Genomic DNA, 27,756 nt, shown 5'->3' with positions numbered 1-27,756 from the left:
TGTGTTTTTCAGTTAATAGCACCGAGGTATAGTGTGAAGAATTTTCTTGTGGCGAGTGAAGAAAACGACACACATTGCAGCACAGTGTTTAGTGTGCCTGCGATTCGAGAGGTGTTCAGCCAATGGGTGCGCGCGCGGCGTCAGTCGGCACACCGCCCGGGCGGGCGCCACACGACCGGAATCTGCGCAAGCGACAGGCGACGCGAACAAATATATTTTCAGTGAAATAAAAAACGCGAATCCGCCAACGACCCCCGCAATACGCACGCGCAAGATTCTGGTAAGTAACACAGTTTTAATACGACAACAATGCCGTCTGCGCGACTTTCTTTCGTTTCTATATTTAACCACATATTTTTGGGCGCTGCACCGAGGGAGAGGTTATGCGTTTTACGCGTTTCCTGACTAGAGTTTTGTTCTCGGTGACCTGAAATATTTCCAGTAGTGTGCCGCGAAAATTTTACTAAACCGATTTCTCTAATGCAGAACGAAAGCGAGCGCGGAGTGCATTTGAGCGCCTCCACCTCGTTGATTTCTACCGGTTAATTGGTTTAGGATAAAATAGAACATCTTGTCTGCTCTTCCGTCAACGCTGCCCCAAATACCGACGTTGAAAACGATACGTTCAGCCGACGCAATTACTCCTCAATGAAATTTTTTCTATCGTGGAATTATTTTTGTAATCTATAAAACTCTCCCTTCTCACGGTTCATACGGTTCTCTTTACTTGCGAAGTGTAATATTATTAAACGAAGTAATTCCCACTACTTTTCGAGGTCAAACAAATCTCTAGAATTATATCTGCAGATCAGCCGTCCCGCTTCCGGTCATAAGATGATATAATCCACATAAAATGTATGCTATCATTACCAAAATTAATCAATAGTTTATTTAAATACCAACATCTTAAGATCTGAAGAAAATCTAATGTCAAGTAGAATAAACCGATTTATTATTGTCTGTGTTCTGAACACTATTACGTCATCTACCATTTTAGAAAAATTTTATTCATCACGTTAATTCCTCAATTTAAGTACTCACTGTTTTTGCTAAAATCAGAATAAATAGTTTTAACAAAAAATACAAACGACCACAATCTGAAAAATATACTTCTAACTGCGTGGGGTCTAAATAAGACAAAGTATTTGATCTTAACAAAACTTATGACGCTAAATTTTCTAATTTTAATCGAAAACAGAAAAAATGCCTTCAATAAAAACCTTCTATAACTAATAAATAAAATTTTATTCGAATTAACTCCATCTTTATATAATGAAAAAAATAATAAACATTCAAATGATCATAAAATTATTTTATTTTTAATTTTAAACAGGCAAGAAATTTATTCCACCGTTCCAAAATCAATATTTGTCTAGAGCCTTTCATGATATTATATTTTATCAATACATATCACAGTATATTCACAAGTTAGCTCTGTTAGGTAATACCTACCGAACGCTGGCTATTCAACCAGGTCGATGACCCCTAAACTGACGACGGCAAAAGATATTACAGTTAATGCCGATGATGACTTTGATCTCGTAACAATGATAAAAATGCAACAATAGACCGTTTTGAATGTCTGTGTATTATTTGTATAATATAGTCTGTGGAACAAGTGTTGGGCAGAATCGATAAGATTTTCGTTTATTAATAAGCACGCGGTATTTTTTTTTGTAGATTATACGTGATTAACCGTCTTAATTATGTGCAAGTCGTTATGTGTTAGAATTACTTGTTTTTTCAAATTTAGTTTGATATATTATCGGAAAAGTAATGGCCTTGCTTTTACAACGCTAGAGTTAAATGATTATATTATGTGTGTGAACACTGCCACTTAATAATATGAATGTTTGAGATGTTATTACAGTGTATTATTAAACACTAGCAGCAACTTCAGATCCTCACCATCTATATTATAAGTTCGGTTAAGAAAATGGTATCCCTGAATTTGCTTTTCGGAAGGATAAAAAGCGTTAATAGACAAACGTTCTATCTTTTTTGAAAACCATAAAGAAACTTTTTCTCGTTGTTTTTTTTTTGTTTTTGGCACTTGAATTAATCATTAATTTACGTCAACATTAAGAATGAAACGAGCATGGTTTGTATGTGATGTTTGATTTGTGCTTTCATTTCGTATTATTTATTCTATTGCAAACTCAAAGAAAAACGCGGGCGTTTAGTGCCTGGATAACCAAAAAGGAACAAAAGCACCTAAAAATTTACAATTTACATTAATATAATTAATTTATCGTGTCTTTTGACAATCGAAGGACATTTTGAAATAAAATAATTTTATCAAGTCATTCTTAATTACCATTTATTTCAATAAGATGATAAACGAAATATAATAATTGCGTTTATCAAATAAATAAATTTATTTTTTCGTCTAGTTTACTATATTTACTAGGATAATTACCAGCTACGTAATTTCTACACGCTAGAAATTTAGGCATAATTACATGCGGTTTCTATTGTTCATGATTGGTTTATTAAGTTTTCAATTAATTTTATACGAATATTTTATTGATCAATTAATAAAATGTTCTATAACACAGTCATCGCTATCCACACAGCCTGCTCTTCATGCAAACAAGTTACTGAATCATTAAACAGCATAAATATTCAATTGCGTTTTAAAAGTAAAAAAATGTCGTTATATTATTCACTCATAGTTTTCCGTAACTCCGCCCATTGAATCAAGTTATTTTTAAATCAACACACAACTATCACACGGAATATGTTATCTTTTTAATATACATACATGATATATAAGTGAAAGAGTAATACATATATATTCTTATATATGAAATTTTAAATCCATTTATATCGGGTATATATAAGTGTATAAAATATAACAAGAAATTTCTTATGACAGTTAAATAGTGCTTGATTGAATTTAACACGTGTTGCAAGGAATGCTGATATCGTGAATAAGAAATAGTTCCTTGTTCAATATAATTTCAAAGCCTCACTATTAAGACGTTACTATTATAACAGAATAATTTTATTCGTTAAAAATAATTTTAAACGATTTTAACAGAATTAATTATAACAACTATTTAATGTACAAATAGAAACTTCAAAGAGTTCTAAATAAATGAATTCTTCTAGAATTTTCTTGTCCTATATGTCAATGAGTCTGAACTGCAACTACAGTAATCAATGTACATTGTGAAAGGGCGGAAGGTATTGGTTCTTGGTTGTTAATCATTTCAAACCTTCTAATCGAGCAAAGAAAGGGAACAAAGTGAAAGCTACAAAGAGAAATTCAGTTATAACAGTGAAGTAATATTTGATATTTATATACCGTCAATACGACTTATATTAATTATCAGATATTAGTAATAAGAAAATAATTCATTTGAAAATTAACTATTTTCAATTTACTACTAATAGTAGAAGCTTGTAGTTTATTCTATTAAAAAATTCTACATGTCATAAATAAAGTAGTTACGCTTATTGTAAAAAATATAAGGAATTATGCTTCAATGAGCACTTCAAATAGAATGCATTAAAAGAAAAAAAAAGTAAATGAAGCGAGGTGGAGGTGTTCTAAGTTTAAAAACATTTTTTTTTGTATATTAAATGAAAGGATTTGAATATATTCAGCTTCGGTGACAATCACAGCAAAAAGCTTCCTTGAGGCCTAAGTGACATATATAAACTACGAGGTCCTGAAATATTATATCATATATAAAATAAATTGTATTTCACAAAAAAAGGTTAAAAATGTCATGTCTTCTTTTTTCTCTGTTATTTTTCTGTTTTTGCTATTTGTGGTAAAAAATCTCGATTTTTCTGACGTCAGTATAGTGGTATCGATGCTAATAATTGGGTTCTTTCACCTTCCTTTTTGTTCAAAGAGTCACACGCACTTATACCTCGTCGTCGTCACTTTTAGTGTAAAGAAGTCGAAGTGAGGGATAAATATAGACTTATAAAATATGCGAAGCAAATCAGAAAAACATAGTTCTATTTAAATTTTTTTCGTACTTCCATAATTCCAAAAATAAGCCCTTAATATGTACAAGACGCGTTTCAATTAACAGGTGTAGTGTCTAAGAGACATCTTCACATAGATTTGATTTTATCAATGTTTGTTAGTATTTTGTCTTCAATTATATGGACAACTGCTTTTCGTTTTAAAACATATGTACACTAAAATCTTTAAACGTGCTGTGGAATAATTTTTTTTTTGTAAAATATAAGTAATGTTTAGATCGCATCAATAAGATAGTGATAATGATAAAGATTTTGAATAACGTTTCCATTAAAGATTAGTGACAAAACAACAAAACAAAGAAGTCACGGAACGTGCCCAGTGACCTAGAACATCTCAATATGTACCCAGCTTGCAAGGATCACACATGCTAATATACACTTTACGTTGTATGAATAGAGTTTTAATTGCGTTCATATCGTGTCAGACGGCTGTCGGTAAACATGATGTCATCCGGCACCGCCTACGAGGAGTGAAGTTTTCAAATTTGTATACTTCATCTGCATGATAATGCATCATAGAGCGTTTGGAAGTGAAATGAAAGATTGTATGGCAATACGCGAATAATATTAATAGCGACTTGTGTCGTTTTCAGAGGCCTGTATCGTTAATCCCACTTATTGAATAATATTAGAATGGACTGTTTTAAGTGAAAAATGATATTTACTTTTCACGTCTATATATATGAAATGATAATAAAAATGTTAATAGGGTTGCAATGTAATTTATTTATTTTTGACTTTATATATAACAAGGTGTATCTAAAAAAATGCTTGAATTAAAATTTTAAATATCAACTACGTAAAGTTCATTAGGTAAATTGAAAGTGAAATAAGATGTGGGCGGCTCGTGAATCTATACTAATACGATAAATGTGAACAGTTTGATTTCTGATCTTTTAAACGCGTGTCGTACTAATAACTATGTAATTTTAGATTGATATGTTGGTCAGACTCGAAAAGTTATTTGTGTGTTGAAAAATGCATTGATCAGGGAAGGCTTTATGTTACCTAAGCAAAACTATGCTACGACACAGTAACCATAATCGCATGTGAGGCTGCGAGCACATCCAGTTCCACATAGGAGCTAAGCATTAAGCAAGATTTAAGTATAGACAGAATATTATCATATAGTGTACTAGAAGATTAGATGTCCTTAATATATGTCCTTGTTTGACGAATATTTCATTAGTTTATTTTGAGAATATAACATTTGACACGGTGAGTCCACAACTGTAAATATTGGCTCATTGTATTATGTCCGTTGCAACCCGTCTGCGAGTGTGAATCACGATGATTTTCTCTATGTGTAGTATTACTTAACAAGTTGTTAGTATGTTTGGTTGTTCCATTTAAACGTCTAGGACCGAGAATATCTTTGAAATAGACGCATAAACATAGAATATTTTAAGTGTAAAACATTTTGTTTTATAATACTTGCAGTTGCATATAAAGGCGACAAAAAAAATTTTTTCATTAAGATACTTTGACAATTAACGTATGATTTACGAAAAAAAAAATTCACGGTTCCAGTGCGAATGAAGCCGTAGCATAAAAAAAATTAACTAATTTCATTTTTAAATTATTTTATTTGGCCGAAATATGACGTATACATAATCCCCGTCTTATGTCATGTATGCATCTTATCTTTTATGTAAATTTGCATTACCCATTTGTTTCCTTTATCTATAATAATCAAGCAAAACGAAAATCCTATTGAACTACTTTTAAAATTCATTATAAATATAATTGGATTCTAGAGTTATTTAAATTAGACGTTAATTGAAAAATTTACAAATGATTTAATAAATAAAAATAAATTATTTCAAACATGTACAAAAGTTTGTTTTAGAATAAGAATAATATATATATATATATATACATATATATATATACATATATATATATATATGTGTGTGTGTGTGTGTGTATATGTTTACAAAATAAAATAGCTACATAATTGATTTTCAATAGTAAGAAATATATAATTTAATTGTTTATACTTTAGTCATACTCAGAGTAATTAAACTAGTTCCATCACACGGCTCTGTATAGATTTCCTTATATATTTCCGTTAATAATGCACGTAACGGTTCAAGTGCTGTGAATACTAATTGGATATAACATCTTATACACAAACCGTTCCACATACAGCGGTAGTTATTATCTTACCGAGAGACGCCTTTAGGAATCACAAACAATGCAACTAATGCATTTGTATGTTGAGAAAAAGATCATACAAATACGTATATGTAACATTATCTAGAAAATAATGAAAACAAAAGGGTTGAAAAAATTACGTCACGGGTATTAAAAAAAATATTATGCGTTGTTTCAATCTTCCAACGCCAATGTCCAATACTACGTTCTATAAAACCACAGATTCTTCCAAGCTATGAGGTTTTTATTATAAGTTTATTGTATAGTATGATAGATATTTATATATGTTAAGTAACTGGTATTGTTACAGTGAAACCAATACGAGCTTATACGAGTCCGAGTGCATATCGTCTGACGGCGCACAACGAAAGAGCGGTGAGACGAACACATTTGAATTATTATATTTCATATGTTCATCCATCCAATTCATCCAATTCATCCAATTCCTCCAATCCATCCAGACCTTCCAACCTAAATAAGAATTTAATTAAAAAAGACAATTCCAGCCCATGTATTTGGAAGAGCTAAAAGCCTTCCCACACTGAGTTCTCGTTAGTCGCTGTCTAACGATAATGACATGTTTTTTAAGTGTTTCATATTGGCTGTAACGAATTAATATATCCTGTGTGCTCGTCCAGTGCTGACAACCTTTCATTAAACTAGTGTGAACTGGACGGTGTCGCTTGTTGAGTGAGAATCTCTTTTCATCTGTACCTAGCTTTACTATTCCTAGTTTTTCTTTATTAAACAGTCCCTAAACATCTTCTTGTGTCATATCCGTTGTTCCATTCATCTGTCTCTATACTGACCTCTTCATTCATGGACACTTGCAATCGTTAGGAATACCAAATCTTCAAGTTTTTGGCTAACAATACGATGATACAGGCGAGCTAGTAGAATGTTTACATATAAGGTTGATTTTATTTTCTACTTTGTCTCCCTATTAACTATTGAATTGGTGAATTTGAAGTAAAATTATTATTTTTATTGCGACAAACAATATATCTATATACATTAGAAATTATTCGATATATTTTAATACCTACAAAGAAAAATTGAAACAAAAAACCAAATACAAGGGATTGAATTGAAAAAGAAAAAATAAGATTTATTTTATATAAGAAGCGTCTTTTCTCAAGTTGGTTAAGTCGGTTCAACAGAGTATACGATAAAGAGTTTGTTAAATATTAAAGTAATGTAATGTTTCTGAATATGTGCCTCATAGTTTTATTGCAACCTTCGGTTTGGATTTCTTAAAAACAACCGTGAAAGCAAAAAAAGAAGTCTCTGTCAGTTTTATTCACGATTTTTTTATTCACGCGTAACGATCTAGACGAAACTTTTTGAGGACTTGAAATGCAGTATTTTTGATCTGATTTTCAATCTGTATTCACGTACGAGTGACTTTGGTTTATGGGCAAGGATGTAAGGGTGTGGTTTGTCCGCTGAATGCACACATACTGATGACTTCAAAACATGCCCATTGGAAAAGACACCAGCATGTTTGCTATGCTGAAGTAATGACAAAATATATAAGCAAGTCATTTCCAAAATACGGATAATGAAATGATAAAACTGTAGGCTAAAACCTTTAAAACAAAATATCAATACTATGAATAGTTCTATGCAAACTACACTACCCTTTAAGTCTTACTATGTATGTAACATATTATAAGGTAAGGATTCTACGTTTGTAAAGAGTATGTAAAGGTTTAAATCTTTAGGAGGATCGCGAGTAGGAGCATTTCATTTTATTTTATAATCAAACCGGTTTGCATCGAGAGCTTCGTTTGTATCAGTTACAAGGTCTTGTAGGAGGAACCTGATACCTCTGTTATACATGTTACACACTGAAATTACCACATTATATACCATTTTGTTCAATAATTTCTTCTCGAACTGATATTTTTGGGATGAAAAGCTAAAAAACAATACATTATAGATATATTTAGAGAGATTCTGATATTAGTCTCAACTTTAATTTTCATTTTCAGATAAAGGGTCGAAGGGCCCTCCAACGAAACGAATCGAGCAAGGCCCCTGTCCCTCGGAAATAAAATCGCTCTGTCTCTGTCAGGCTAGCTCCTGCACCGCTCTAAGTCGTTTCAAACGAATCTCGAAATTGCCCCCTTTCAGTGGCCACGACTGGGGGCCTTAGTGTATATGAGGATAGATCTCTATTGTGACGTCACAATCATTGTGATAAACCTAGCTTCGCTTAGTGTACACGCGCACTTGTACATTGCCCGTATATTTTTTTTAATTTTATACACATATTTGTACATATTCAAACTATCGACATTTGTAACTATTAAACTAGTCATTCATCTAGTGTATTTATTTATAATCGGATATAGATATATTGAATTGTATAGGGTTATTCTAAAAGGAATCTAGCGATCACCCAAAGATATATAAACCGTCCAGTCGCACATATATCAGAATGCAGGCTCAAATGGGTGTGGGGAGTGAGCTTCAGAGGAGCTACAGGATGCAGGACTTCGCCAGCCCCGGAGTTATCATGAGAGAGAGGAGCTTTATCAGGCCGCAGTCGCACCACAACATGCATCATAACCAGGTTAAACTACAAGCAAAAACTTTGCACAGATTTACGGATAAAACAGGACTTATTTTCTCTACTAGTTAAAGTTAAATAATAAAGGCCACCTAAATTTTAAGAATTTAGTTCTATTCGAATAACTTGAAACTAGCTCCCATTTGATTAGAATGTATAATAAATTAATGGCATTGCAATAATGCGTGGGATAATGCACAATTCATTTTAACACCTACTAACGTTAAAACCTGACGACCTTTACACATAACGCAATAAACGCAAATGTTACTAACAAAATAAAAAATTATAAAATGAAAATCAAATGTTACAACGTCATTAGTCACGGAATTTTTTTTTAAATTGGTCGATGATGTTATTTGGTGTGTAATCTGTAAGACTCTGAAAATAAATTGTGACAGTTCATCAAGCTATGTATACACGTAGAATATTTATATTTCACAACAACATCTGTACAATCTGTTACAGTTTCCGAACAATGGGAAACGGCGGAGTATGATCCTGACGAACGCCAAGGGTAAACCGACTCTCGAAATCTATAGACCGCCAGGTGAGATAGAAATAAAACGTTATTTATAATATTATAATAATTATTTCCGATTCGATAACGCGTCGCATAGGGAAATGCTGGCAAGCGTCACCACGCTCAATTGGCGCCAAAATTAAAAATAAACAAAACTTCAATTTTGGAACGCCACGACAGTCTCATGTTTGCGGGCCGCGTGTGTCAGGCGTGCGTTCATAGCTTCCATGAGTTGGAGCGGTCGAGGGAATGTCGCGTTGTATCGTGAAACAGTCCGTGTCGCAGCCGGTAGCGAATGTGGCCCAAGTGTCGCCGGTGTCCGTGTCGCCAGTGTCCATAGCGCCCTTAGCGGCCGTGGCCAGTGTGTCGCCCGTGGCTTCAGCTCCAGTTACACCTTTGACACCAGATGTCACAATCACAGAATCTTTATCAGACCCCGCAGGTTAGACTTCTCTAATGGGATTTAGTACTTACAAAACAGTCTACATATACATAGACTTAGACGAGTCGATCGAAGCATAACGTTATTGTATATTGTCGCCCCGTATGCAGTATTCGTCAATAGTTGTATTTCGGATAGCAACAGCGCGGCTTGCTGTAAGCGTTGATGAAAGTTTAATCGTTGGAGCGAGACGGCGCGGCGTCCATCACGCACGTGATGTAGACCAGATATAAAACAAAGGATAGCTTGAAAAAATAATTCATATAAGGAACTGTATGGAACATGAGTAAATAATTCTATTAAACGTACTGTTATTCGCCTATATTTCTTCTGGTTGTGTTATCTGTGTTCTGTAATAATCTAAATCTATTTTGATAATATATAAGGACTGAATAATTCGAGTAAAATGAACTCTAATCACGAAAAAAGAAGTGCTATTTTAAGATTTACTACTGTTTTGTTTGAAGGACGTTCTCGGGTTACTCCCGTCCCTAGGCTAGGATTATCCATTATGTTATCTCATTACATTATTAGCTATTTATAATTTAATATTTCTTGTCACACTGTAGTTCGCCATTTCATTCTATATGTGTATTGATTCATTATTATAATTTAATACCCAGTCCTGGCCGCACACACAAGGCACAATGATGATCACTCTATCACTCGTGATGCTTGTCAATATCCTGACACACTGTTCACCGATCACGTCACGCTGGTCACAATCGCTAACAGTCATCTAACCTTTCCTATCATCTCTTCTCTTGACTCCAACGTTGACCACCAGGTGTCCGCACAGACGGCGTGGCGACCACGGCGGCCACGACGCCCACCACGCCCACGGCTGGGAACAAGCTGAACGTGCACGCAAAGGAGTTCACTATGGCCAAGCCGACAGACCTTCATAATAGGTGAGTCTATAGCTGTATCTCAACTGAATACTAGAATAGCGTTAACTCAAAATTCATATCGAATAATTACTAACTACTTTTTATATTTAGATGTATTATTAAAATTATATATTTTTCATAACTGATTAGTGAATGAAAAATCGTAATGAAGATTTAAAGATTGCAATTCATTGACTTGTCTTTTTAATAACAATCGACTTGCTAATATTATATATAATATAAAGGTACGCTTTGACGTTTGCATTATAAACAAGTTCGGATAGTTTGTGCACTGTTTTACTTTGATATAAAGCATGTTCACAAGTGCTCGAGACTAACACGGATAAAATGGCTTGGCTGCCCTCTGACAATTAAGCAACGTAACCTAGGCTTTATAAGTCACTGACAAAAAACGTACAAGTGACGGCGCATTTAGCAATTCCAGCTATAGAGATCACTGATGAAGTTGGATCGCTTATAAATAGACGACCTTGAAACCATACAGCATTTGTGTGACGTGCTGGAGAAGCTGAAGGAAATTTGAAATACGTTCATTCAATGTTAGCAAGTGCACAGTACTGGGGCGTTGATTGTTACTTTGTTGTTTGGAGTGGTGTTTTTTTATAAAAGTATAGTGTATCCGGGCATCGGGGAGCGACGTTGGCCGTGGTCCAATATGTGAGCGGGTCGTGTTGGGATGTTGGTTGTACGCGTCTCGTTATCAGTGTGTGTCGGGCCGCGGCGTTGGGAGCACGCCCTCAGACCTCGGCCTCCGCTCCGTAAGATGCAAACGATCGCGAACGAACGAAGCTGAACCGCTGACAACATACACATTGGACACTCGACGCGAATAACCATTTTTAAAGTTTTCATTTCATAGCAACATGACGTTGATTTTGTGTTGAATTTTATAAGTGTGTTTGCTTGAAGGAAATATGTTTTGTAGTGTTTGCTTAGTGCCAGTTAAAGATTAGTTGGTTATATTCACAATGGTTCGCGGCAGGTACTCCACTTCTGACATGTGAGTGTGACACTATGATGCTTTTATTTTTGTATACAAACTAGGTGGCATTTCGCTGACAACATTGTTATGTCAGTTTCCGGTTCCTGTCATTAGCTATTCAATATATGCAGGGTTTGTTGATCTTTATATTGTTTGTTAGACATAGTTTTTGGGCTCCATATTAAATTTTACTTATCCAAAAAGGCGCATCATTTCTAACTACGCACGATCACATATTTAATAAACATGCAATAAAGTTGAATAAGTTTTTATAACCAAAGCAAATAGTTGTACTGTAGATGTTATCAGTACAGTTAAGTAGATAAGTGTTACCATATTGTATAAATTAAAATGCTATCTAACTTTTATTTCACAAACGAAAAAGTGACATTAATTTAGCTTGGTTTCAAAAAATTTTAACATATCAGTGGTCATTAAGTACGTCAGTGTACTAGGTGTCGTTAATGTCCAAGGTCGAGTCGAGCTGTGAACAAGCTAACATTTTTCCGCTCATAATGTGAGTCATTTTTAATATTACTGATGCACCCCGCCATACTTCATTCCCGCGCAGAGTGCAATAATCCCGTAGTGGAATCTGGTTCCTCTCGTCTGATTCCTCTGTCTCGGAGACGCTCTCTTCACATTTCCACCCACGTGACGTGATTCATACATCAATTTAAGCAATGTTTGTATGATGAGAAGCATTATTTCATTAAACTCAGGAAACGTTCAGCATTCCCTCGCCGGCGGTCGCATGATTCAAAGAGGATGGTTTTTTAATTCTATTACATATACTTATTGGTGGTTTCTTTCGAATTTCGAATACATTTGATTTGGCTAGTGATATTTTTCGTATATTTGCAATGTTTCTGGCGTTACTTGATATTACTCATGTTCTACTTATGGTTATGTTGTCGTTGTGTGTGTGTGTGTGCGCGCGTGAGTTCCACACTCCGCGTAACAAGTGCAAGTCTTCACCTTCGATATTGTATTTTAACACGTGACACTCACTTGTCAGGATTTCATAAGACTGTTAGTTGAGATGTTTGTTTATTCAAGTATAAGACTACCTCACGGTATTAAAGCACTTTACAAATTTTACAAAAAGGACGAGCTGAGAAAGAATTACATTGTATATTTCAAGAATAAAAAAACTTGTTATAATAAAATATCATCATGCTACGACATTTTAATGGGTAAGGATTTGAATAATTGTTCGAAAAACATCACAATAATATGAAAATACTTGGAACACAACGTGGTTTGATTCTAGACTAGAATTCAAAGACTAGAAAGATTCAAAAACTAGAATTTCTAGTTTTTGTCTCCAGAAGGTAAACAATTCTTTTATGATACTGAGATAACATATAAAATGCTATACTCTCATACATCGAACAGGCGATCTCAAAACTTAATTAAAATGTATTATTAGAGAAATTTAAAGGACAATTCACGAATTTGTACATGCTCACCTCGTGTTTACGTTAACGAAATTTAGACATTGTAATTTGTACAATCGTCAGCATAAGTGCTGTCAATCAATATAATTAATATATAGTATTCTTCATTATGGTCTCAGTCACAGTTTCGCTCGTTTGGTTCAATACCTGTGGTGTGTAGGTACATATGACAAATCAAACACACGATGATTACTACAATACAATAACAGTAAAGTTTGTTGCAGGAGTCTGTTACATCAGTATATACAACTAACCAGCAATTAGTTAATCAGTTTATAACAAACACACGCCCAGTATACCTATTCCAAGTTCTTAGATTACATACACTACATAAGATTTTCATCCACAGATCTTCGTACACCACAGTATTACTTGCATGAGATATGGGAAACGCTTCATCCATATTGCTACCACGAAGGCTTGAGATAAGCATTTTGTTGGATATATAGTTTTTTGATTTGATTCCAGTGACTTAAAATTCCTAAAGTTCTACTTATTATCTTTGATACACCGTGACAAAATCCTTAATAATTAAAGAATACTGTGAGTTCATCAGCATGTATGTCTGTTTGTTGATGTCATACATTTCAAATTGAACAATGTTTCATCTGAGCGCGCGGGTAGTTAGCTAAACGCATTATCATTTGGCATCAAAAGCGAATGTGTAGGAGATATCCTGTCATTAATACAGTAATGAAATTGATAGTACCGTAGGCATAGGTGATGCTGATTGGACGTGTTCCAATACACTGATGTGCTTACACATTGAACTGTTACCCCTTTGGATATTTTAAATTTCTGTATAATAAGTATATCATTACATTACCTTGTAGGAGTTAACGTGTTACGTACTCTATATTAAGATAATTAAATATTGTTATAACTATGCAATTGTTAGTCGTAGTTGGTGTTGTGTTGAGTACGTTGAGGTAGAGAGCGGACACGGTACTTGCCCTCATTCCGCACCACATGTCGGATTATGTTATTATTATATAAAGTTAAATGAAGACTGCTTTGTATCAATTATATGATTTACTTTATATTAATTAATGAATCTATTTTTACAATATAAATATGTCCAGGCCCTTACTAGCAGTTTTCATTGCCAACTCGAAACCAACAGTTTCATCTTTTTTTTTCATTAATCGTCGGTTGATCGTATTTATCCAATGATTACGTGGTTCATATTTAGTTGGAAATGAAAAATAGGTGTCAAGCCAAGTACCAAGTACTAGGAGAGGCTGTGTTAATTTATATTGTAATTTTGAACCATAATTAATGCATGAAAATTAATAGTTACATCATAATGATTATTAAAATATAAATATTTAGTATATAATAACTCGACAGCTTCATGTGTTATTGTACTGAGCGCACACCAAGCGCTGCCCTTAACCGTCTGACGTGCTCGGAATACTTTGGTGACCATCGCCATTGTCTGTTTTACTTCCTGTGCATAGACTGTGTGTGCTAGCTTATTAAAAATAACTATTAAATCATACATTTAAAAATTATTATAAGCCGCTCCTGTTGTATATTACTTGGCTGATAGTTGCTTAAACAATGTTAAGGTTATCAAGCTTACAATTAGACTTAACGTCCTAATTATACAAGAAACATATAAGAAATGAACAAATGACACCCGAAACTATCTTCTGTGGTAGTGGGAGTAGATTAGTAAGTGAAATTTTATGCATTTTACTGAATATGCAAATGATACTTTTTTTCATCAAAATAAATAAATCGTTGCCATGTATTATATTGCAAGTAGCGATCGACTTTGTGAACTGGCAAGGTTACTAAACTTGCGTCATGTGCGGTATACGTTGTTATGAAAAATATAGCAAGTATTTATCAATTTTTAAATCAATTTGATGCTTTGACATGTGTAACATCATGACACGTGTGACAAACTAACCGTGATAAAACCCGCAAACAATACGTGTGCCTTATGTTAATAATTCAAATTACCTAACGATTGTTATCAGGATAGCATTCATCTCGTTATATCCAGATGGGAGCGTGTGAAGTAGAAAACTTGATGATTTGAATACAGAGTATATATATTTAAAGCTACCCGGCAAATGAATAATGTGTTTCATTATACGCATGTAGTTTAAAATATGTGTATATGATTTATCTTATTTATTTAATTACATATTATCTTGCGGCATATTTTAAACTTCGTGTATAATCCTAAATAAACACGTGAAATATTTGCCCGGTAGCTTCGTTTAGCGACTATACGGAAAGAAATATTTTTCCTTTGAGTGATACTGAAATTAATAATTTATTTCATGATGATAACCTATCTTTTTGCGTTGAAAAGAATGCATTACTGGCAAACAGTCGTCCTGGAAACATGCAACATCGCATGAATGCCGGTTCACCCACCACAACAACCACCGGTTACCCTCCTCACTGTAGCGCGGTAACCCCTGATCATCCTTAACGCTATCGTCCTCTGTGTTTGACGCAAGAGAGCCGACCAAATGGGGGCACCGTAAAGTGTCAAACAATACAGATTACGCCTAATATACCAAAATTATCTATTTGTGTTTGTAGTCCAACTGAGTTGAATGATATTTGTGCAGGTCGTCTGTAGGCCTGGGGTACACGAGTGTGGGTCTGCAGCACTCGCGGTCGGTGGTGCTGCACGCGCAGGTGCCGCCACACTTCAGACCGGTGATGCCGCCGCACGCGTTACTCACGAGCGCCTCTAGCGGCAATGTGCCGCACGCCAACGTACGTAATATATTGACAAGATACGCACATACATATTGAGAATTAAGATATTTTGAAGTTAAACCTTTATGGCACACTTATCTGGGAAGTTATCTGGTGGATTAACGAGGGTGTTAAAAATCTACGATTCGTATAATGTGCTGTCAGTTAAAGAGAGAGAGCTGCGATTCACACACATCTTATTTTGTTTCTTTTCCGGTAACGTTGAAGTTGAAGATGTTTTGGAACAATAGTATAAGTTTAGAGCGCACAATCTTTTTATACTATAAATAAAGTTTTGTTGATAAATATATCGATGTGTTCTTCCAGTCGGGCCCTCGGGTTCATTTTAAACTCCAGCCGCAGCAGATCATTCAGGAGAAGAAGAAGTCACCGCCGTCCTCGCTGTCGAACGGCAACGGGAAGAGCATCAGGCCGCAGTCGTTCACGCCGGGGCTGAAGCGCTCCAAGTCTCTGACCACGGCTGACACGCTGGCCAGTGGCATGGCAGCTCTGGGCCTGGCCGCTGACGCCGGGGACCTTGGCAACTTCCCCCCCGAGATCCAGGAATGCATTGACAAGGCACTGGAAGGTGAGAAAAATGGTTTGTAATCTAATTTTTTTATTCGTCTCCAGCACGGTGATGGGAGAAGAGAGTAGAGGAACTGTGGTGGTACAGAAACTCTTTGGTTGGTAATAGTTGGTTTGGAATGATTTACAGATTATGCAGTAGTTGAATTTGATTGTCAAAATATTAGATGCATTTAGTACAACGCTATTGCAAAATATACAATTCGACGACCTAATGATATTTAAATTCCATTCGTCACATTGTTATGGCACTTGCTGTAAATACACGCAGTACATAAGATATTCAAATAAAGGTCACTTCCTTATATTTAGATTGAATAGGCTGTAATGTAAGCTTCCTGCACTGATGTCTTTTGGATATTCTTCGGAAAAAATAAACTTTTTAAATATCCGATATTCATGATACTGAAATATATAATAATCTTATTCTTATTGATAAAAATATATAATCATAAACAATTGTATAATAATGTGGTTATAAAATTCTACAATTAGTTACATTCTATTTAATTTTCTTGAACTGATTACTATTTCTAAATATAAATTATATAAACACCAGGAACTTATTTAATTAAACAAAATCATTTTAGTCAGACCCGGAATCCAAAACACCTACCGTTTGATGATGAATTTCAGAGGCGAGATACTCGACTTCATAATACACTAGCACAGTATGATATAATAATGATGAATATTCTGTTTGCGTATAAAATCATCTCCGTGTAGATTTTATTTCTAGACTTGTAACACACATCGACTGGTCTAATTCCGTCTAAGTAACTATCAATTTCTTCTAAGTCTACATTGATTTTCTTCAGTCTACTTATATACATCGTATAGTTTTCACCTCGAAATAGCCATCACTTCAGATCCATTGTAAATTTCCTCTCAAATATGTGTAATAACGCTTCAGACCCGAACGCCGTGTGCGCTCGTACTCTGATGGATGCCGTGGGTCACCTGATCTCCCGCGCGGTGGAGTCTCCGCGGTACGCGCTACCAGCAGCTCGGCGATGTATCGCGGTAGTGGAGAGAGAAAACACGGAGACGTTCCTCGAGTCTCTGTTGAACACGTGCCAGCAGTGGTACCACGACAGGGATAAGGTGATAGAAATAAACATCTTTGCATCCAGTTATTGAGGGTACTGTGATAACACGCGGAAGTAGCGACGGAGCTGATGCTACAGAATCTAGTATACAAGTTTCTGCACTCGTCCTATTGCCCTAATGATCATAGCTGAAGTCCATCCATGGGCTTAATTTGGACTTTCTTTATTTTTTACATGCTCTTTTGATCTACATACACTGTTCCCCAGGATACAAAAAGCTTCAAAGAATTTAAATCACAGTATGTTATGTTATTTTAGTTGCTGGGTGCTGTGGTGAGCGGCGGCCGTCCTCGTCTGATGGCCTTCCTGTCGTTCTTGCTGGAGATGTACTGCCAATTGCGGCGGCGGGCCATCCAGCGCCGCGGACACAGCGCGCCGGGACACGTGCTGCTCGCGCTCATCTGCAAGTGCTGTGAGGACTGCATCCGACAACCGGTGCCTTCACCCAGCGACGTCAGTTACACACTTATTACCAGCCGAACTCTAGACGACACCCTCTCGTATAATAATTAATAACGCTTTAGACAATTTCAATATACAATCCTTAGTGTTAAACTGGAAGGAATACATTGACATTGCAACAAATGTATTTTATGTTAATCGTAATAAAATTCTTTCAGACGGAGAATCTGTTCTTTGTCCTGACGTACATTGGCCGGGATCTCGAAACGCAGCTGCCAGGTGACCTGGAGCGCCTGCTGTCGGCCGTCCGTGACGCGTTCATCAACACGGCCGCCGCCCCCTCCATACGACGCACTCTACTCCAGCTGATCGAGCTCCACGCGTCTCGCTGGCAGCTGCCCGGCTGTGCGGTGCTCTACTACTACCCCTCCTCCAAGTAGACGGAACACTCATGTAACATATATTCATAGTATATAGGACTGATGTAGAGTCTATGTATAGCGTTTGAGACGGGTAGAGTGTACGGCGTCGCCAGTATTATGAAGCTGCGGAGGCGATCACGTGACTGTCGTTAGACGGAGGGATTAATGTACATATTAATCTAACAGAGGCCGCGGAGAGTCGAGGGCGATCCTCGTCTCGTCTCGGTCTCGTGGACCATGTCGATGGTATCGTTGAATGCTGCGGTGGTTCAAGTTGGCGTTGTATTGGAAAAGTTTTATCATAAATTAGTTTGTGCGTTTATTGTATAGAGAAAAGTGCGTAGAATGATTATTCAATTTTAATATACGAGCCGTTTATATGGCGTGTAGTCCACGTGCTAATAATATAATGAATTAATATACAGGATGTAGCTAACGAAGTAGTCCAGTAGTGATGAAATGACGGTAGGTCGCGTAACTTTGATATGATACTAACAATTGTATGAATAATTGTTATTAATAGCATTGTATTATTTATATACACGTTAGTGGGAAGCAAGAGCTTTTTAATTTTGGTTTAATTAATAAGAGCATCTGTTCACCTTATTATAAGGATGTATCTTTATTAGTAAGTCGTCTATAAACGTGTCGGATGTAAGGTCATGAAATATTACTTTGTTTCAATGACTGCATAATGTTTACATAGTGACACGTTTATATGTGTATACAATACATGTACTGGACGTTTGTATTTGTTGTGGAGACAATATTAATATACACTAATGATATCTTCGTCCGCTCATCGGAATGTGTGAAACGCTGTCGCTATGTCTATGTCGTATCTGTAAGTTCCTGAACTGTTATTGTATTGTAGTTTATTCTGTTACGAACAAGGAGGAGGGTAAGTATATATACCATAAATGTCTGAGTGTATTTTGTTTATCTTTGAAGTTAGTTAAAGCATTTTAATTGGATGTTTGGTATCGTTTGAATATTTGTGATCTGTTGTCATTAATTTGTTTCACGGCTTACGTAATTAGGCATTAGCCATAAGCTCATTACACTGTGCCTTAATATACAGGCTTTTATATTAAAAACATATTCGGCTATTTTATACAAAGATTTATTATGAATAAATTGTAAATGGTATACAAGATTAGTTTTAATGTTGAATAATAATAAGAGATATATACCTAGAAGTATTAAAATGTTTAGTGACAAACTAACTATGTACCTTACTGTACGGTGATCGCATAGTACTCGGTTCAATGGCCCTTTGTCTGCTGCTCCTTCACTTAATAATACTATGTCGGTCTATAGCCTGTTAGTTTAAAACTAACTAACTAACATATTAAACTCTCAATAGTCGCATAATGTAATAAGTTTGACTGAGATTGTGCTGGAGATATGCTTGTGATATAATAAATGTAAGGTGGTGCATCTTTGTCTTAACCAAAGACTGGGTTCTGTAGATGCTTTCTGAATTACTGTTGAAGATGGACCAAATTCTCGTTTGTTTTCGTTTCTGGTAAGTGATGAATAATATATTTTTAGCTATATAACCTTATTTCATTAATGTTAGCTGTGTGTGCGATCGATGCGTCCACACAATAAATAACGAACTAATTATAATGTTAAGAGCTATGTTGTATGTTACTGAGCAGACCCTGAACTGTATCATTACTGCATTCATAAACATTAGGTTATATTTACGTTTTTATAAAAGAGAAAATGCAAAAAAAAGTGGTGCTAACAAATGAATTGGTGTATTATATTTATTTTATATTAATTGGATACGGGCAATAACGTTATTCTCGTAACAGCTGTATTTCTGTACTATGCAAAAATAATAAAAAATAAATTAAATACAAAAAATATATGTTTTATTTGGTCTCCAATTCTGCTGTCGGTGAGGAAATGATATAAACATAAACGTCCAAATTATACTCTTGAAATACTGTTGGCGATTTATTGATGACCAATCAATATTAAGATAATAATAATATTATTGATATAATTTATTTTTATTCTATATTTGTAAATCATTAATTACAAAATACAAACGATCGAGACGAATTTGAACTTTAACAGGACATATTGTAGTAGATATTAAAAATATATACCCTTCAGTGATTGTCATGAAGACTGCTTTCTTGTCGAATATTTGAGAATTAAATTACTCCTTTGGAAGTTATTATAAGTTTTAAAATTCATTGTCTTTATTATGAATACTGATTTTATTTTTGTGGATTTAGTGTGCAGAAGTTATAGTATAAATTCACATGACTTACGATTGTTAGAAATGATTTGAGTTTGGCTACATTAATACCGATATTAAATAAATATTCACATGTTTGGAGATGACATGACAAGGAGAGATTGTCATTTAAAAGCTAATAAATATAGATATAATATGCAAAGTGGGAAAAAACCTATATACCCTATTACCTTATTTAAATTTACCGCCTTAAATCTACGTTGATGGTGGTGCGTTTTGAAATCGTGTTCTGTAATTGAAAAGAAACGTATGATTACTATAATGTAGGCTAAATTAAAAAAAATATTGATATCCCAACAAAAAAGTATTGATTTAAAATATTAACAAGTATATCAATAGTAATACAAAGGCAAATAGATTAGTTTAGAAATTTGTGTACTTGAATCATTTCGAAAAATGTTTGTACTTCAAGTATCAATATAAATTTAAAAAATATATTACACTGTGATAGCAGTGTTTCTAGATACGATACGTTTCTGATTGTCATAATCTGTGTTATAGGTTTCGGAACGGCCTTCTGTTTTTATTGGCTGAACATCTGTCAAACAGTTTCGACTGATAGCGCGAATAGTAACTTAACTAACTTCACATTTAAAGCTACAGCCCGCATTTTGGTAGTGGACGTGCGACGCCTTTGCATTTCCGCAGCGCTCCTCTGTTTTGTTTGATGAATTCGATTTGAGCATTTTCCTATAACCAATTTAGTATAATGTGACTCTTTTTTTGTATGTGATTAAGTGTGGTTCTGTGATAAAAATGACCTAATGTTTCTTAAAAGTGCTTGATGGTTTTCTATGAGTGTTTAGTGTAAAATGGGTTTGATTACTTCGAGGGATCAGACAATGTTAGACGGACCGGTCGGAACTACCAAGAATCACCATGTCCGGCAGCCGTCCACCAGAAATCGTACCAAGCCCCCCATGCCGGACAGAGATGAATTAGAGAGTCGATTCATCAAAGTTCTGGTATGTAAAAACTACCGGCATTCTTGTTTACAAACACGCTTGTTTACAGGCGACATTTAATCCGCTTTTGTAATTTTATTGACACTTTTTAATATGTGATTCGACACTTTTATTCATTTCAAAATTTTATATTAGTCATACATATTGCAGATGTCCGTTGCGTTGTTTACATTGTCTTTAATGAAAGAACACACCCATTCGTGTGGCGATTGTTAATAAACAACAGATTAATGACCTTTATGTCTAGACAGGACTCTTGAAGATATCATTTACATTTTATAATGGATACCCTGTATAAGATATATGAAACAAACATCTCACCAACTTAAAACATGCCCTTTATTTATTACGAAAACAAAAGCGTCACAGACATTCAATTGATTCTCTATACATTATTCATTGAAGTGAAATAAATATATGAATAGAAATCAAAACTATTTCAAATAAAAATTTAAGATAAATATAGTAGATTAGTTCCACAAGAATATCTTATACATTTCTTGGTTCCTTTATCAACTCAAAGTCATTCAAAGTAAGAAGTTAAAAAAAAACATTGAAATAAAACTTTACATGCCTGATACTTTTTTGTAATCACCAGTTATTTATTTCTTTTTAATTTAAGTGTGACATTTTAATAAAATAAGCTTATTTTAAAAATACATGGTGATAATATGTATTTTAATAATCTAACAATATAATGGAGTTATTTGCTACACTAAAGGTGCTTAGTCATTGTCTACTTTTAGGTTTCATAAACAGGAAAAGTCTCATTTTGATTTGACATTATGACTTTAATGAGTAAATTACAATGAGCTGGCCGTTTGGACCACATTTAAGATATCAAGAATAGGGTCTGCAGGACCTTGACTTTAATTCGTATTAAAATCTGTAATGGGGAAATTTTAGAATTATGGATGTAACTATATTTCTTACATTTATTATATTCTAATAAACTTAAAGATTTTTCTTGTATTTTTCAATTAGACAATATTGTTATCGGCACCATAATATTATATTTAGGATTACTTTATTGTCACAACATTTACTTACTTATAAATTAATAAAATCGTAATTTTATTAATTGAAATTAAATATACTAATACATATCTTACAATCATTTGTTGTCCTTTTGACTAGTAATTAATCATGTTTATATAATCCTTTTTGTATTTTAAATTAAGGCTTCATTTTCACCGGAATGGTGTAATATTTAGGCAATCTGAATGTTTTTATTTGTTTGATGTATTATATTATCATATAGTCTGAGTGAGAGAGTCAAGTCAAGCTTGACGAAATCAAGTCAACATATGATGATAATTAAAACAACATTGTTCCATCTCATTATATTATATATATATCACAGTATATGTATGTACATAGTATATAAATGTGTTTCCACTCACTCCACATGTTAATAATATTCAATATAAAAGAGACATCAAATTTTTATTTTAAATCAACTTAAGAGTATTCAAAACATACAGGAGCTGTTTAAGATAAGTTGAATAATAAAATAATTATATTATAAAATATTCTAAATTCAAATATGTTGTTTAGAAAACACACTTACAATGTGTTCTTTTAATTTTTTTTGTTTTACAAAATTAAGGCTGCAATTGAATTTCTAAGTGACTATAAATGTAGGTCATTGAAACATCAAAGCATTTGCTGGGATTGTAATCATAGTTGTAATTATATGATTGAGTAAAAAGTTCACTTATTGAAGCATGAGTATTCAGAGAGCTGCATCTTAGAATGTGTTCTGTTTAACAATGAGCTGCCTGGATGGTTCCTCGTCACAGTTGGACGGGTGCCATTATTGTTCCATCACTTGGTTCATTTCAATACTTTGTCTTGGTGATCTACATATGAGTCCTAACTTATTATATTAAACACAACATTTAAATTGCGTTCGTTTCACTGAACTAAAGATCGCGACATTTCATTTAAATATATTGTCGAAGATTAAGTTAAGAAAATTAAATTAATGTTACTATTCTCGAGTGTTGTCTAGAAGTAGTTCGATTTGCTTATCTTAGTGTAAATTATTTAAAAGGTGTCTCTGACGAGGGTTATATAAAAATTGAATTGAAAAAATTTTTTTACGAACATATTGAGACCGCTGTTACGATAATTTCGCAGTAATCGTATTCACCGGAAGTCGATATGTTTGTTACGTGTCAGTTGGTCTCGACGTTTTGTGATTAGACGAAATTTCAAGGTCCCTGTAAAATTTACGTATAAATTTTGTACGTAGTTTGTATGTTATTATGTCACATGAATATAATATATTTTAGTTATCCAGTATAAGAGAAAGCTTCGTCGATAGCTCGAGCATTCTTTATCCTGGTTCGATCATGTATTCCGAGTGCATGTTACGCTGTTTACTTATGCCTGATCCTCAGCTGATGCGAGCTGATAAGCCGCTCGCCGTTAGATATTCAGAACGAATGATCATTATGAATTGTTCGTCTTGTATATAAAACGTATCAATGAATTTTTATTGAATGTTTTGTATCAATAGCTACGTGTTATTCTAAGCTTTATGATATGAGTAATAACCAATAACAATTACTTAATGATTATGATAATATCGATTCGATCCAATACGATGCCGCTCTTGTTCATGGATATGACATTATATGAACGTGAATTTAAAATATTTAAACTTTATATCAATGATTCATTTATTTATTTTATTAAACAAAAACTTTTTTAATTAATTAAAGAATCATCGAATTACTAATAAGTTGACAATAAAATAATAATACTAAATTTATATCAACAGAAACGTTTTATTTTTAATGTTATGGAATATACTGGAAAGAATACTTTATGGTAGACGATAATATTGTAATTTTTTTTCACGATAAAAACATTAATTAATTTATATTGCTTTTGTTATCTATGTAAATGAAAAAAAAACCTATAAAATTTCTTAAACGAAAGAATCTTTGTATAAGATATGTGAACACAAATTATAAGAGTTATAATCTAACATTAAGTAAGCATAAATAAAACTTTTGGTTAACTAATATAAATGTTAAATATGTCAATATAGTGTTGTTTCAGAAACATTTTACTTATTAAATCTATATCTTAGTTGTACATTATCGTAATTGAGAACCGATGATGATAATCCATATATTGTACGTTCAGTATGTGTGTGTACATATTGTATTGAAGAGCCAAGTTTAACAATACAATAGCAGTCGACAGTTAGCTTACAGAAAATAATTATTTGAAATCAAATAATAAAAGTTATTACTACATAAAATGTTATTAAAATTGACTATTATCAAGGTCTACGGACGTCGGTTACCGTATTTTTAGAGTGTAAAATGGGACAATAAAAATTATGAGAAACCTAAAAATCCTGTTAATAAAACTTGATTAAAAATTAATTTTAACTAAATAGCTGTACAGAGCCATTAATAGTATCGCATAGGAATATGGGTGGAAATATGCAGAATTTGACGATGGAGGAATATTAAGTGTAGTTTAACGAACAAAACTGTTATGAAATAATATGTGAAGTTATGTATCGGGATATGTAATGGTGTTGTTGAGATTTCTACGATGTTGTGAAACTTCGAACGCGTTATGTAGATGGACGCCAGGTGTCAAGGAATGCAGCGCGACTGGCTGCGACTTGGTGACCATCAGTTTACGTATACTAGAGAACAAATAACATATTTAACTATGTCGTCTATATGGAAAATTCTGTTCAATACTCTTGATATTTTCTTTTTAAATTTAATGCGGTCTTTTTTACTTATAATTTAAATTTATTATAATGTATGGTCACCCCACACCTACCAATGTCTGATTAATAGAACCTGTACATTGCACAGGCGGTATATTACAGGACATTACATGAAGCAATGTGTATGGTATATAATAAACGTCTTCATGTATCCCTTACTTTTGTTATGTCATTTGTGACAACACAGAGAATTATTAGCAGTTAACTTATAAGTTTATACTGTCTGCGGAATGTTGTAGCTATAAAGAACTACAGTGAAATTTAAATAAAGAAAACGCAATTAGGAACTTAAGTCCAGAAATAAGAAAATTATAGGCAAATAATACCGAAGGAACGTTCTGAAAGTTCCGAGTTGTTTATTATATATAATGAAGACTATAATGACGTAGTTATTATGGTAACAAACAAACTTGAACCAGATCAACAACCGTGACGGTCTAGGTCACTCGAAGCACGTTAATGTGTTGAGAAATGTATGTAATTATAGAAGCTATCGTTATAGTAGAAATAACGAAACAACCGATATATGGAGCTGTCATATTAGGTAACGGAATTGGTAAAAGTAATAGGAAGAATAATACGAAAATAAAAATCTGGTAAAGACTAATATCTTGTTCGTTACGTAAGTTATGTCTAACAAATGATTGTCTTTATCCAGACCTTGTACAGCAGTTTCTAGATCCAGATCATTCTAAACAGATTTAGGAAAAGAAAGAAAGGAAACTATTTAGATACAAGATACATTCTAGATATTGAGCTACTTTGGTTAGTCCCATTTAAGCTTCTTTGTCTAGCGCTGTAAGAGGATTGTACTAGCACAGTTCTGTCACTAAAGAATCTGCTGACATCAGTACATACTTATATAACTTTAATGTAACACATTGGTTATTTAATGTAATGTCTAACAGAATGAACTGTGTCATGTTAAAGTAACTTAATATAACGAGTGGTAGGAAACTTGTTGTTTGTTCCATTAATACAGATTCAGTTTATAACCCGGTGCACATACAGACCATATATAATAATAAACTTCCAGTATACGTATTTGTCAATAGTTTAATTAATTCAACATCTTATGATTCATCTCAGCTTTGAACATTTAACGCGGTGAACTTTTCGGCCTCCTTTTGACATGCTAATGTTCAATTACGTCTTAAACGGGTCATTGACACCGAGTCCACCCAGCTGCTTTTCTCTATGGTTTTAATATCGTTCACGGTTCTTATTTCGTAGGATTTAAGGTTTCAAATTATAGTGTTCTCAGATTTTTATGGTTACTTAAAATTTTTAACGCGAGCCATTTAACAAATTGTTAATATGTGTTTGGTATTTCAATGTACGTGTATTTAATGTCATACCTGTTTATATTTTCGCAGCGTCGTTTAAACGAGATCAGTCCTCAGAGTCTTATTCGACATTCACTGATTGAATATTTTGTTTAATAACACGCGGTTTACGTTCATAATGTATAACGTACTTAGCTCTAGAATAATGATCAATTTAGTGAAAGAAACAGAATAATATGGAAATATATTTAATCAGGAGAAATATATATAAAGTGAGTTATTACTTTTTATGAGGCCAAGTGCTAACAAAATTTGTTCACATGTTATGAACCATAGTTTCTATGAACTTTGTTTCATAGTGTGGATTGGTCTAACGCCTTCACCAACCGCAAGCTGATTAGTTAATTCTCTGCTAAGTTCAGCTACCGCTAACTTTCATAAATATCTTCTCCCCATTCCTGAAACTGTCAATGACAAAGTCTCCTGGCCTCAGGAAAATATTTGCAACAATGAACCTTAAATTCCACACGACCGCACGAGGAGGTCCGAACATAAATATATGTTATTACCAAATGTTTTGTTAAACTTCCCACGTTTTAACACAAATCGTCTGAATACCTCGGCACCAATGAATCTCTCTTTAAATTCGCGATAATAAATATTAACGTCTTCCTACTACGTTGTTATGTTGATGGGATTTTTGTTTTGTAGCTTTTTGTTTTTATCATCGGATCCATTGCAAGTAATTGGCAATTATGAAGAAGATCTGAAATATCCACCAGGCACCAATTATGTTAAGCTCTGAACTCCTAGAACCATCACAGGTTTAATAAAGACTACAATTATCCACTAATCCGACATAGCGTCGTGTACCGTTTTGATATTTTTTTCTTTATTGTAATAACTGTCATCTGGCTTAATTAACTGTAAAATCAACTTCCCACGCTCCGTTGATCTAGGAATCGAATTACTATAAAGTCAATCGCATCGTTACATTATTGTTCTTAGCCAGTGTTTTAAGACGACAATTTGCAAACACTGGTCGATGGTCGATGAAATATAATGTTGATGAGAGAATATTTTCAAATAGAAATATCATAGTTTGTAAAAGTGAATTTATGAAGTCCTTGTTGCAGTTACATTACTAAAAATATGCAG

General features: G+C 33.9%; 2 protein-coding genes across 6 annotated transcripts in view; both read left to right on the top strand.

Annotated features, from left to right (window-relative positions):
- The first annotated feature begins 115 nt into the window (after positions 1-115).
- On the top strand, positions 116-20,178 carry LOC116770436 (CBP80/20-dependent translation initiation factor). 4 transcript variants are annotated; one of them, XM_061527692.1, is made up of 10 exons: positions 116-280; positions 6,473-6,537; positions 8,157-8,740; positions 9,206-9,287; positions 10,502-10,613; positions 15,650-15,800; positions 16,110-16,371; positions 17,284-17,474; positions 17,738-17,932; positions 18,100-20,178. In XM_061527692.1, exons 3-10 carry the CDS (start codon positions 8,606-8,608, stop codon positions 18,319-18,321), a joined length of 1,350 nt encoding a protein of 449 aa, XP_061383676.1. In that variant the 5' UTR covers positions 116-280; positions 6,473-6,537; positions 8,157-8,605; the 3' UTR covers positions 18,322-20,178. The 4 variants fall into 4 exon arrangements, with proteins under 4 accessions (XP_061383676.1, XP_032517800.1, XP_061383678.1 ...); XM_032661909.2 differs by having other exon boundaries at positions 10,490-10,613; XM_061527694.1 differs by lacking the exons at positions 116-280; positions 6,473-6,537; positions 8,157-8,740; positions 9,206-9,287 and adding an exon at positions 9,453-9,702.
- Positions 20,179-20,898: 720 nt separating this feature from the next.
- The window catches only part of LOC116770038 (formin-like protein), a 41,583-nt gene continuing 34,725 nt past the window's right edge, over positions 20,899-27,756 (top strand). Inside the window, exon 1 of one of the 2 annotated variants that reach the window (XM_061527691.1) lies at positions 20,899-21,546. In XM_061527691.1, the coding sequence (XP_061383675.1) occupies positions 21,394-21,546 (153 nt within the window). In that variant the 5' untranslated portion in view covers positions 20,899-21,393. The remainder of the gene's footprint in view (positions 21,547-27,756) is intronic. The other variant, XM_061527690.1, reaches the window with a different exon arrangement.

The sequence above is a fragment of the Danaus plexippus genome (assembly GCF_018135715.1).
Source record: "Danaus plexippus chromosome 13 unlocalized genomic scaffold, MEX_DaPlex mxdp_15, whole genome shotgun sequence".
In the NCBI taxonomy this organism is placed as follows: domain Eukaryota; kingdom Metazoa; phylum Arthropoda; class Insecta; order Lepidoptera; family Nymphalidae; genus Danaus; species Danaus plexippus.
This window is presented reverse-complemented; position numbering and strand designations above follow the sequence as displayed.